The sequence below is a fragment of the Dermacentor andersoni genome, chromosome 3 (genome assembly GCF_023375885.2).
Source record: "Dermacentor andersoni chromosome 3, qqDerAnde1_hic_scaffold, whole genome shotgun sequence".
Lineage (NCBI taxonomy): Eukaryota > Metazoa > Arthropoda > Arachnida > Ixodida > Ixodidae > Dermacentor > Dermacentor andersoni.
In genome coordinates this window covers 61,541,564-61,555,216 of record NC_092816.1, presented here as the reverse complement: position 1 = coordinate 61,555,216, position 13,653 = coordinate 61,541,564, and the positions used below count along the sequence as shown (strand labels likewise).

Here is a 13,653-nt window from a genome sequence, read left to right as displayed (position 1 = left end):
TTTTTTTTCTAACGGGCTTTTTTTGCCGTCTCTTCTTGTGTTCCTCTCGCAGCGCGAGTCCAGAGCCAAAACGCGAGAGCCGCCTCACGTCCATCATCGACCAGCTGCTGATCAACAAGACCAAGGACTACTTGCAGCAGTGCAGCGATCTCACGAAGAGCACCAACCACCACAACAACAGCAACGACACTTCCCAGTCGCCGGCGCTTGACCCAGGTGAGAATGCCGCACGCCGTCGTTCTTTGCCCGTTCGTTCAAGGACTAGATTTATGCACCTTGCAGCCATGACGGCTATTCCTTTTTCCCGTAACGGTAATAAAGATACGTAATTATATGCGTAGAAATGTCACAAAATGATAAAAAAAAATTAAGCACGAGGAGCTTTTAGAAGAGTTACAGAAGGTCCCGTCTGTGTTTATGCGGGCTCATCTGTTTCATCTCTCGCTAACGGACCCACTGATAAACACCCGCGGACAGTTTACGATGCCCCGTCTGCGACGCGGCTGCCATCGTCTTCCGTAGAGACGTGTACATCCTGCTTAGTTGCGCAACGATGTTCGAGAGTTGGATTGCCGCTGGATCCCTGTTTGCTATAACGAACATCTTCGATGCCTTCGTTTATTGCGGCGTACGAGTCGAAGGCGACTGTCCTTTTTTTTTTTTTTTACTGAATCAAAGGAAGGGCAAGTTCCTGCGCCTAAACATTGTTGGCGTCGAGCTTTACAACGTGAAATCAATATGGAATGAGCATTGCGCGCTCTTCATTCGTTGTGCTTTTGTGGCCGGGACACCACCGCCAGGAAGCACCTAAGAAGCAAACGCGACGAGTAAACCGATAAGGACCGTCGCACCAAGGCCAAACTGAAAGCATTCGGAGAACAGTCGGTCGAAAATGCGTCTCTCGATCGACCCCTTGCCGTTCACTCGTCGTGTTTGCATCCTTCTTATTTTTTTTTTTATTTTTTTTTGTCTGTGCGAAAATATGTCGACTGCTGTAGCGCGGCTTCGTTGATAGTTGGTCACACTGAGCCTATGCAGTGTTTATTTATTTCTTTAGAGAGGAAAAGAAAAAAAAAACACATGAAGAGACTTCTGAGAGCGCCAAAAAGCAAGCCTCCGCAACTGGTATATTAAATTATTCAAGAATAGCAACGTGCAGCTGCCATGCTACGTAACACAAACAATGAAGACAAATGTTGAGCGGCTCCAGGGGAGATATCATGTAAGGATTCTCTTCCTTTGATTCTATTCATTCCTTATCACCCGTCACAGTGAAGGGCCGATACTGGCGATAACGAAGGCGTGGCACCGCGTCAACCAATGACGGAGGGCACAAAGAAGGAACAAAAAATGAACGAATTACGGTGCTTCACGCGCCAAAACCACGATTTGATTATGAGGCACCCCGTATAGTGGGCGACCCAAGATTTATTTTGACCACCAAGGGATCTTTCAAATACCCCACAATGCACGGGACAGGGGCGCTTTTGCATTTCGCCACCATCGATATGCGGCCGCCTCGGCCAGAATTTCATCCCGTGACCTCGTGCTTAGCAGCGCAGCACCTTGGCCGCTAAGCGATCGCGGCGGGCAAGGAAAACTGAAAGTTATCTTTACATTATACGGGCCCCAAGGACGCCTTTTGTAACTATCCATTCAGCTCTCCGTATATCATTTCCTCGCGCAAAACGCGCTCCACCCTTTTCGTCGTGATCGGCCACTCGGTATAGCATGGATGATAAGAGATACATGAGTTAATTGCTACGACATGACTCCTCAATGAATGCGACCCCAGTTGTAGCATTTTGGGGCGATCGCTTTCACAAAGCCGCGCACTTCTGCCTTTGACGTCATCGGCCACTGGGCGGTGTGGATGATCAATGAATGAAACCGCTGAAGAAGAGGATTAGGAATGCTCACAAAACGCGCCGCCACTAAGGCCGTATTCGGTAACCGTACTTTTCATTTTCAATTCTTTCCTTCCGTTGTCACAGGCTCGGCCGCCGCCTTTATCGTTGAAACGGATCGCTCGTCGTGACCTGCGTATAAAAAGGGATTAAAAATCACATGGGTCGTTAGAAAACACAGATCCCGGTCTTCATTCTTGTACGAATATTATCGTCTGTTTTCCGAGTTCGCGTGTGATAATCTACGCACCCTTCCCTGGCTATAGTTGTTGGACAGACTATACTTCAATTTCCAGAAGAAAAAAAAAGTGAGGTTTTCTTTCCCGTTATGCAGAGAGGGGGCTATTATTCAGTCATAATCGTTACAGAAGTTGCTACGTTACACCTAAGATAGTATAGTAAACAGCAGACAGCAGCTCTCGTGTTTATCTTTCTCGTTATGAGTTCTTCCTTTAAGTTATCACAATTTCGCCAGTAATAATTTCTAAAGTCCACCGGTGCGAAGCTCTACGTGTACACTCCTCGCTGCACAGTGTTTATCAATGCGGTTGCACAGCTCTCTCGACACGGCACACCGTCAGATAACTTACACCCTTCAAATTGAACAAGGAGGAAACGGGTCCATAACTCGCACCCTTATTATACCTTTGGGTGTAAAGGTGCAAGAAGGGTGTAAGGATGTGAGTTATACATCAATTTACGCCCATGTTCACTTCTGATTGCGTCAATTGTTTTACAAGTGCACCGATGTTGGGAATTCCAGACCCATTTAACAAACACCCTTGTTCACTTTTAAGGGCGTATATTATTATACAGCGCGCGCACCCTCTCTCTCTCTCTCTCTCTCTCTGTATGTACTGTACGGTATACCGTCGTGCCAAATCGCGGACGCTTTGACGGCTGAGAAATCGGGAACGGGGTGAAGGGCGCTCTTGTTCGGTCCTGCGGGGTGCGCACCACTTGCGTCTCTCTGACAGCTAGCTCTCCGGCGAAGGCCGCCGGCGCGTCGAGGTTGAACGGTCCGGTCGCGCGCGCAGTTAGAAATGCTCCAGTCGCAACCCCCCCCCCCCCCCCCCCCCTGCGTCCATTAGTTTTATCTCTCCAGCCATTCGGCGCTGCTCTGTCTGTGTACGTTCGAGCGATCGAGTGTGTCTTGGGCGCCGCGAGCGCGCATCTCTTCTGAGACGAGCGCATTTGCGCTCCTGTGTCTTTAGACGAGCATACTGCGTGTATGAGTGAGTTGTTTAAGAGTGCCTTGAAGTCGCGGAGGTCGCCCAAAGTGTGCTCTTGTGTGGGTGCTGATTTTTCTTTTCTTTTTGTTTTCGAAGGACTCTCGGTGTTTGGTTTGGCTGATGCCGAAATCGCTTTCTTTATTTGCTTCTTTGTTTTCGTTTTCACGCGTGGAATTTGGCTTCTGCCAGCGGAGGGCTCGCTGTATATTATGAAGGTGCCACTGCAGATGTTCGTAGGCCGCATAATCTACACTAGCTTCGGTTGAATATGGTCATATGTTATCGTGTACGAGACTCATATGATAATATATCATGAAATATTTGAATATTTGACGCTCGTTGTTTGTTTTTTTTTCTTTGATAAAGTACGAATCGATCCTGTCAAAACGCGAGACAACAAAAGGTAACCGTACGTGAAAATGGGAAGTGTACAATCCATTTCTTTGGAGGGAAACGCTCATGGCAAGACATTACTTTACTAACAAATTATTCAGTATTTTCCAATTATTTGTGTATACAGGTGGAAAAATATGCGGAGTATCATAATATACATTGGATACGCACACTGTCCCTTACCTGCTTTTGAGGGAACATAAAAGCGGTGTTTTCGAGCATTCCTTTCGTAGTCCCACTTTCTAGGAGTGGTGAAATTGAACACCGTCGTGTGTGTTGCATTGCCACCTACTACCTTTCTGCAGCTCGGCACCGAGTCAATACGATAGAATTACAAGCTCCCATAGAATCGCGGCTATCCGTCGACGTCTACAAAACGTTTATCGACGGCCATATTCGTTTTAATATTTCTCGACGCGCACAACCGAACCCACTCGCTTAGCGGTGTTCACTCAATCTTCACTTACGAGTCTTTGCCTACGCTAACGACCGTGCGATTGCCACGTTCCTGTTTTCATTCAAGACGGCGCCAAGTCCTTGCCCCGTTCTCACGCACGACTCAGCGGGTGAGGCGGGTATACGCACGCGGTGCGCAACAACGCCCTGAAACTGAAAGGCACATGCAGGCAGGAAGGAGACGACTTCTATAATACAATATGCTTTCAACCAAACGTTCGTTTACACCGAGGCGGCTATATATTTCTCGAATCTCGTTAACATACTCGCGTTTACGCCTATCACGATTCGTGGCTCCCTCTTCTTTTTCTTATTATCTTAATCTTTTTTTTTTTTTTGCGTCCCCGTATTCGCCGCCGATTCTCGACCGGCACCGCTGGGGCGTCGCGTCGGCAAAGCTCCCTTCGCGCCCGCATATTTAACGCACCACGGCGTTGCCCCGTTGTGTCCTTTCTGCCATCGGCGGCAGGTGTAACCTCGGGCCCAGCTGGGTTCGAAAACAAACGACCCGAACGTGCGTGCCGCGGCCCCAACTCAAAAGGGCGGACCCCTCCCGGCGGCGTATACGGCTTTATGCGGCGCTGACGGAAGCGCTTGTTAAAAGAGCGCGAAGGTGGTGGTGGCGGTGGCGGCGTGCTTTTGCAAACGAGCACCCCGGCCAGCCGGCCAGCCGTCGCCGCTGCGTTGTTGCGCCTTGAAAGTGCGACTGCTCGCCATAGCGCGAGGCGCCGTGTCGTGTCATCAGCATGCGGCGCCACATCCCCGCGCCATATCGTGGCCGCGGAAGGTCACTGGAACGTAAACCTTTCGCCGGCGCTGTTCGGCGTCGCGCGCGCCAAGCGCTGCCAGCGGGCGGGCTTCGGCGGGGGCACTTTTGTTTTTGTTTCTCTCGCGTAGCGCGGGGCGACGCGCGGTGTTGGATGGGCGTTAGCCGACAACAAAAAACGCGTTCCGCCGAGGAAGCGTTGCGCGAAACGCTGCGGTGTTTCTGCGCTGTGCGACGTCGCCCGTGTGTAGTTGCGGACACCTGTCTGCGCCTTGACGCCCCCTTACGCTGTTGTGTGCAGCACGCAAACGGATCGGGAGGAACGCGTAGTCTGAGTCTAGCTGCACGCAGGGTTGAGCTGAAGACATCGCGCGCGCTAAGCGTCGTTGCCTGTCCTTATCGTGCCGCGTGAACAGTCCTGCCCTTATTACGCATGACACTTTCAAAGTTTCGTAAAGTTTGGTTCATTTTAACTGAATCCCCCTCTGTTGATATAATCGCACTGGTCAGATATGTATAGTTACTCCGCATGGCCAATTGTACCAATTCTGGTTTGCTCTCTCAGTGAACAGGGAAACGTATTTGGATTTAAACAAAGACAAAAGAAGCGTTCTAACTGGGTGTCTACTTTATCGACGTTTTCACTATAACGCTGCGGGGAAGCTTTCCTGAAAACATTACGACCATTCGCCTTAAGGTTGTCTCTAACTCCCCCCGTGCACGTGCTCGCGATATGCTCACGTGCTAAACGTCCCAGTACACCGAGGCGCGCAACTGCCGAAACGACAGGCTACAGGCACCCCCGTATAAAAGCAAACTACGAATTGGCTCACGAGCATCCGCAGCCCTGAACAAAACCCGAGTCTCGGTAAAAAGAAGTACTGTGGTAGACGCACTTCGTCGGAGCGGTACACAGCATTGAGCAGAACACTGCAGCCTTTCTTCGTTTGAAAGGGGCCGCGTGTATACCCGAGGAAGCCACGAAACCGTATACCTGAGAACCGATGTAATGGGTTTTCCATATCCACAGCGGCACTGCACCGAACTATACATTCTTGAACGAAAGAAAGGAAACAAAGAAAAGGAAAACGCATGGTATACATATACTTGCCTTCGTCGCGCGTTCGACCCGCGGGTGCATAGAACGACGCGCCCGTTGCGCCGCGCGCACGCCGCCCTCCCTTCTCGCGCCGTGCGCGCCGTTGTATATTAGCTGTCGATTGCGGGACTTCCAGGCGCGAGAAACAAAGGGGCGGGAGTGGCCCACTCGCTTTATCACGACTGTTGGGGCGCCATTGTTCGGTTTCCGTTTCACCTATTTAACTTTTCGCCGAACACTATAATTCTCCGCGCTCACTCGCGCTCCCTGCTGCTGCTGCTGCTGAATGCTGCACGGCCGGGACCTCGACTTCTCGTCGTTCCGATCGTCTCGCCCACTCGCAATGCACACACATACACACACACACGCACGCACGCACACACATACAGGCGCGCGCGCGCGCACGAACAACATGGAGGAGCGGCGAGCTATCTAGCTAAGACCGCGAGAACGACTCGACTACTGTGTCAGGTCGTTAAAGGGTTCAAGCGGCGGCTCGCCGAGGTCGTTTCCTCCTTGCTTTGTATCTCTCTCTTTCTCTATCGCGATCTTTTCAGTCTTGGTTTTGTTTTTCCGGGCGTCATTTTTCACGCGGTCGTTTGCTGCAACGCCCGCATTGAGACTGTTGACCGCGCGGGAAATATAGGCTGGGCGAGAGCGGTTCATTTTCGAGCTGATGACTTTGACGGGTGTAAGGACGAACGGCGAAGACGCGGAGTGCGCCGTCGTTTTGTTTCTGTTCCGACTAACGGCCTAACCACTCGTAGGCCTAACCACTCTAAATAAAACTTTGACAAACAAGAAATGCCTGTTCGTTGTGCTGAGCGAGAGAGAGGCAGCTTTGAAGAAATACGGTGCATCTGTAATGCTCTACTTAGAGCAAATATAGCATGGGTGGTGGAGTGCTCTTTAGCGCTCGAGATACTACTCCACCCGATTGTACTCTATTTCTGAGTCGGCAAACCGACAAAGCTTGTTTGATATACAAAGGAAGCCGTGGGAGGATGCTACGGAAGGCAGCGCATTTCATTCGTTCACCAAGCAGCCGAGTAAGATGAAAACTGCACATTTCCGACTGCTGAGATGGAGCATGTGCCACCGTGCGTTCGAACTTGGCCTGCAGCCTGACATGCTAAGCAGTGATGCAGCGCGCAAGTGAGGTGAGTGCGATTCTATGCACCTGTGCCTAGGAGGTAACATTAAGTGATGTCAGCTTTTGTAGAGACAGGTTGCATTTCGTTATACCCCGAGGACAAAGTCGCCAATTGGGAATCGGGAGGACAGAATTTATTTGAATGAGAGCATGTTGCCCATGTTACCCACATAAAAGGAATATAGTCGGTAAGGTTTCCCACCAAGTATGCGTTTCAACCTCAAAACATCAGTAGGCTTGAATGGACGTCCTGTGATTGACGCGCTTTGCGACCATCTTGCATAACCTGTACTGCAGCCGCCGTCGCTGTTGCTTTCAGTAAAATCACAATCCTGTATCAATATAACCTACGCTCAATTGCAAGGCAGCCATATTGTATTAGTGGCAACCGCCTTTCTTAGGACGAGCTTACGTCTACGCGAACTTTTATACGTTCTATGCATTCGCGAATCTTCGTTAGGCACCTTGCGTTACAGAATGAGACAAGAAAGCTTGTGTGCACATAGAAGGTCGTTAAACTTTGGGAGAAAGGATATTTGTGCACATCAGGGATGTAGGACAGCGTGGCCGCATATCGGCCGACCCATTAACTCGAGGTAGGTCGTTGCCTGTGCCGACAAACCACAATGATCGCACGATGGAGGTGGTCACTCCACCTGTTTGTCCGAGACACGCGGTCAAGAAGAAAGCCGCAAGGGAATGATGGGTTGGGCTCTCTCTTCTCGTCACTGACAGCGGTGGCGCACTCCTCCATGAACGCTGGGAAAGGATGAAAGTGTCCAGCCGCGTCATGAAAGGCAGGAGCTGATGCATATATTCTCGAGACATCCCGTCGGAGACGCGCGCAGCGACGTCCGGTAGCCGACATCGTTTGTCTCCCGACTTCGCTGCAAGCTTTCTCACGCCATCTTACTCCGGCAGGGAAGAAGGAAAACCGCACACGAGACAAGAAAGATAAAAACATAAAGAGCGGGATCACGGAGAATGCGCGCGCCTGCTTTATTTCAATGTCGCGTAACGCGGGAACGACGAAACTTCAGCAAGGGCAGCGAGGCAAAGGCGACGAGCCCCTTCGTGTCCCCTCAGACTCGGCCCCAACCCCCTTATTCTCAGCGCCATCCGACATGTCAACGCTGAGCGCCGAATTGCGAGCGTCTTTCGCCCAGAACGTCCCAGGTCACTCTTCTCTCCCGCACCCCAAACCTAACCCCTCGCCAACGGCTGTCTGATCGGCGTAGACGACGGCCTCTGACGAGTCTCGGGCGGCGTCGACTCGCAGCGCGCCCCGAGATCACTACGAGCACCAGCAGCGTGTGAGTCGATCGTGGCGAAGGGGAGAAGGAGACAGGTCGAATTAATTCCGACGCGTCTCCACGTTTCGGCCGTGCGCTGCTCCGCCGGCCCGGTTCACGGCCCCGCGGCCACCCCGCAGCAGCGAACCACAGCTCCTTCGCTTCGGCCACTGTGCAAAGATCACGAGAGAGACGAAGGGAGTGGAGGCAGCGGTGATGTCTCACGACGCGCCGCGCTCCTCGACTCTCTGTTTGCATAGCGACCGCGGCGCGCCGAGAAGCGGCGGACGACGCCGCTGGCAGGCCACGCAAACAAGCGCCTGTCATCGACGACGCGGGAGAGAAGTCCACCGCCCGTCCCCAGCTCACGACGCGGTTGCGCGCGCTCGCGCGCTCTCACTGCCGCATGCGTGTCGCGCCCCCACGTCGCGACGCGCTTACGCTCGGTGCGTGCGTTCCTCCCGTACGTGTGTGTGTGTGTATACGCTGCTCTTCCATGTACCGTTCGTGCTGCTGCTACTGGCTACCGCTCGCACCGTATGTATTTATATATACACCCGGACGCTTATGCATACCGGAGCGAGAGAAGGCGCCAGAGCGACGGGTGTCGGGGGCAAGCGCGGCCGGCATCGTTCCTCGGCGGCTCCCGCAGTGACAGTGACAATGGGAGGCGGTCACGATTGGCGCGTCACCGCGGGGCTCTCCTCTGTCTCGCGTCATTTCGCGTGATCTCGCTCAGCCAGGTAGGTAGGCAGGCAGGCAAGCAGGTAGGCCGGGGTGGAGCGTGTTCGCGTATAAACCCCGCTCGTGACCCCTGGCCGCGACGACGCTGTCCTTCTTCCTCTTGTCCGCATAGAGGAAGAATGAGAGGGGCGCCCCGCACGTGACCTGCCGTCCTGTTCGAGACACCGACTGCTTTGTGGCTGCTCGATGTTTGTCTGGTCCGCGTGTCTGTATCGGTTACCACAGTGTGTTTGGGGGGGGGGGGGGGAGTGTGTGTAGCCGTGCGCAAGCCGCATCGCCGAGCGTCCTGTGAGAAAAAAACGAAGAGTTCGAGGAGTGCGCGTCTCGGGCTCTGCCGGTGTCCCGATGCATGGCGGAGGCCTCGTCGAGTGACGTGGTGCACGAGTCGTCGAGCGAGTCCTGTCCTGCCAGAAATGCGGCTTCACTGTTTGGCTTGCGTAGCACTGCGCATCTGCCTCGCGTGCACTGAGCAAAGCACGGCACAGGGAATTTCGATGTTCTTAAACCGACTTGTGGGCGTACAGTATCAGCGATATAATTGAATGTTTATTGAAACGTAACAATGGCACCCCTGCTCGCTCACGTTTAGGTTCATATCAAGAAACGTCGTAGAGCAATGCTGTAGTGAATCTCGCGGACATGTCAAGCTTAATCGTAGCTTTCAACTTCACTTATATGCGAAAAGACGAAAGCCGCACGTTTTTGGGACAATGACAGTGCTCCTGCTTCGTGAGTTTGAGCAAGCTACAACGAGCCAGATATGTAGGCTCACTGTCGTCAATGGATAAATTAGGAAAGCCGTTTATCTTGAAAGAAAGAAAGAAATAAAGAAAGAAAGAAAGAAAGAAAGAAAGAAAGAAAGAAAGAAAGAAAGAAAGAAAGAAAGAAAGGCCGGGCTGAGTGACTTGGTCCAGTGAATTCGTGGCATGGTGCCGCTTCCGATCAAAAAGTTGCGTGAGCCTGGATGTTGGTATATATATATGAGTTATTTCGACACCGCAGCGTTCGATAGCTTAATTATTCGCTTCTTTCACCTTCGATTTTACCCGCGAGCACTGTAGCACTGCAGGCTAGGCGCGCGAAGTGCGCTACATTAACATTTTATGCAATCATATATATAGTAACTCATTTCTTAGATAGTCTGGCCCCATTGCTTCGTTATTTCACAATCTTACCTCGTAGAACCGCATATCAATCCTTTTCCCGTAGCACTTTTTTTCTCCTTCTAACACGAAACAGTTAACCTTCTCGAGGGCGTGCCATAGGCGTTTATACATCTCCCCCGCCGCTTTTGAGAGCTCCTTAGAATCCAAAAACAAAGAGCACAGGAACGCTACCACTACCGATGAATCTCTGCTCCATTAGTTACAAAAGACAGAGCACTCAGCATAGCGAACGACAATGAGTGCTCTTTTGTAAGCAGCGGGCAACGCCACTCGATTATACAACGCTAGGTGGCTGTATTCAAGACGAACGCGCAATCCTATTTCAACACATGGCCGCCGCGGAGCCTAATTTTGAATACGTTGTCCGTAAGACGTGCGCCCTCTGCGGCAAGAACAACAGTGCGGAGTCCAGCCGTGTGAGTGAGCCCATCTGGATTCGCAAGCGCACACGACGTGGGTGCAGCCGGGGCGACCGCTCCCGCCACCGCCACGCAAGCGAATATATATATATGCACACGCGCGCAGTCGCAACCTCGCATTCGAAAAGCGAGAACTGAGCCCACCCCCCTTGCATTTCGATGGACAGACCGATTCCTAATGGCTTCCTAATTGAAAATTCCGCGAACTGAGGGCCGGCTCCAGTCGGCCGGCCCTGATCGATCTACGTCACTCGACAGCACTTCGTTGACGGATGAGGCGTCACGAGCGGCCCTCCAACGCGGCGCAAGAGCGCGCGCGCGCGCAGCCGCTTGCGCTCGAGCGCAGACGCTCCTCGGGGAGACGTGATCCACTTTATAAAACGCCCGCTGCTTCTACTTCTTCTTCTTCATCATCATCACCCATCTTGCACTTGTTCTTCTCTTTCTCTGTGCCCGGTTGCTCGGCTGCGCGAACTCGCAAGTTCGCATCTGCTCGCTCGGCCCTTGTCACTTTGTGCCCGTCCGCATGCACGGATGCGTGCTTCTACTCCGCGTGCAGTTGCCAGAGGTGTGTGCGTGCGTGCGTGTGTGCGTGTGTGCGTGTGTTTCTGTGAGAGAGAGAGAGAGAGATTTACTCTCTCACTCAAACCGTTCCGCGCAGCGGGATGCATTTGCACAATAGTGCCGTTGGTACAGCCCGCTCTTCAGCTCCAGAGAGAACAAACAACAACTGTGTGATACGAAAGCCAAAGTAAGTTCTACCTCGAAACGCTGGGATAGCCTAAACTTTGGGGGGGGGGGAGGGGGAGGAGGGGAGTGCACGCAGCTGCGACGCCCTAAGCCAAGCCGCGTTGCTCTGCGGCCACCCTCTCTCGGGAAACAATTAAGGTGCGCCTGCGTGAGTGACAGTTTAGGACGCGCGCGCCTATACGACCCGTCCCGCAAAGCGAAGCGCACTCGCAGGCGCATGCGCGAGCGGCCGAAACGCGAGACGCCATGGCGCGAGTCAGTTGGGACGACTCGCTCGAGCCAACCGCCCGTCCAGAGGGACCTTTGCGAAAGAGGAACAGAGCGGCGTGAATCATCAATCATCTTTAAAACGCTGACCTGCCCCCTCGGCGCTAGATATCTGGCGTTCGGCCTTATAGTACTGCCGTCCGTCCCCCCCTCTTGCCGCTTCGCCTTTCTGCTCTGTGCAAGAGCACACGCACACACACACAGAGGGTGCTGTTCCCTCGTCGATAGCCTTTGCATCCAGAGGTGGCTGCACGCTGGGGACTTGGAAGGCTCGATGCCCGCTCCTGCGGCAATGGATAGCTTCGCTGGCGCTCACCTCGCCGCACAACAGGCCCGAGCGCCTGTCCTTCTTTCCGCGTTGCGTTTGTTATTTCGCTTTATTGTCGTTCTCTGCGAAAGCGGACAGCTCATACGTGCGAGCGCGGAATATAAGTGTCGGCGGCACCCCCCACGCCCATAATTTATTTGGAGCGCATTGTGTGTGGCAATCGGGCGGCGAAGATATGCATCGACAGTATATATAGCAGGCGCTTGCATCCTTTTCAGAAAGCTCGCGTGGCGCGACGGTATATTTTTTTTTAAAGGTGGATTGGGCGGCTAGAAACGCCCTGCTTGGCGCACGAGTGAGGCCACCTTGTCAGCTTTTTTTCTCCCTCTCTCAATCTCCATCTTTCAGTGGTGCTAATGAGTGGGGGAAAAAAGGCGCCAAGTCGTTGCACGATTGACGCTCAGTACAACGGGCCGTGGCTATACCCTGACGCGAAAACGGCCGAGCATGGCTGCGTCGAGAGTTTACGAAATGAGGTGCAACTAAAACGTGATGCGACCTCATCGACCATGAGCTATAATAGAACACCAGGATAGGATCGCGTTTGCAACGAAAGCTGATATTCACCTTTCTCTGAACCTAGCTTAGGGATAATTTGCCCAGGACGAGACCGTATAAGTGATAGAGGCGGCGCTCGTTCTGTTTCCAGCTACCACTGCTGGCTAGGCCACGCTTTCACTCTGTTTAAGAAAGTTCTTGTGAGTGCAAGTAGGCAGTGCACAGATTTGCACTGACAGTCTACTGACTTCTTGAGCCTCACTTTCGTAGTCCAAACGATCATTAGTAGTTAACTTGTGCAAACATGTAACTGTCGCGCAACAGACTTGGGATGCGTTTGGAAAGCTTGGGCTTCCAGGACGCCTCGACGTCTATCCCTGCCAGGCACGCCAGAAGTCCCCGCTAGTTCGGGTTGATGTCGAGGAAGCTATTCGAACGGAGGTTCGCGCCGGCAAGCTTAACTAAGGGATTATTTACTTATTAACGTAAACATCGAAAGCAAATAAAAAGAAGTATGCAAGAAAAAGTTCAGGTAACCGACACGAAGGGGACATATCGATATGCTTTAATTTGGATTAATACGGCTTCTTTGCGTTAATATCCCATCGCATCAGTCACCCTCTTCATGTTTTGCGTCCACGAGCTCGTACCACCACCTTCATGAACTCAATTTTTTCGCGAGCAGCAACTGACTGGAACGGCCTTCCCCATCATGTCGGTGCCATAATCTGCCCATCAACATTTTCGACCGCTGCAAACGCCTGCATTTTTTAAACCCCACTCCTTATGCAACATCCCAAAAGGGGCCTTTAAGGAAAATAAAGTGATGCGATGTGATGTGAATATGCAAATGCGTAACGGAGAGCAGGAGGAGTAAATAAAGAGAGAAGGCAGGTATGTTAACCAAGAATGCGTCTGGTTGGCTACCCTACTCTGGGGGACGGGAGAGAGCGAATAGGAATATGAGATAGAGGGAGGGGAGGAGGAGGAAAGCTGCGGTCAGTTCGCGCACGCATACAGAGGGCCTGAGTGAGTCAAAGGCGTTCACATAGTCCAGTCACCCTCAAGGAAGACAAAAGTGCCTTCACAGCTTTGAGGGCCGACGAGCGATGGGGCCGGCCTTCAAGCAGCACCTGCAAACACAACGGCTGATCGTCCAGTCGTCGCAGTGTGATAATGTTTG

General features: G+C 52.4%; 1 protein-coding gene across 1 annotated transcript in view; it reads left to right on the top strand.

The window, feature by feature from the left end:
• LOC126547053 (uncharacterized) overlaps positions 1-13,653 on the top strand; it is a 503,539-nt gene that overhangs the window by 247,439 nt on the left and 242,447 nt on the right. The window contains exon 3 of the mRNA XM_050194887.3: positions 53-216. Coding sequence (XP_050050844.1) covers positions 53-216 — 164 coding nt within the window. The remainder of the gene's footprint in view (positions 1-52; positions 217-13,653) is intronic.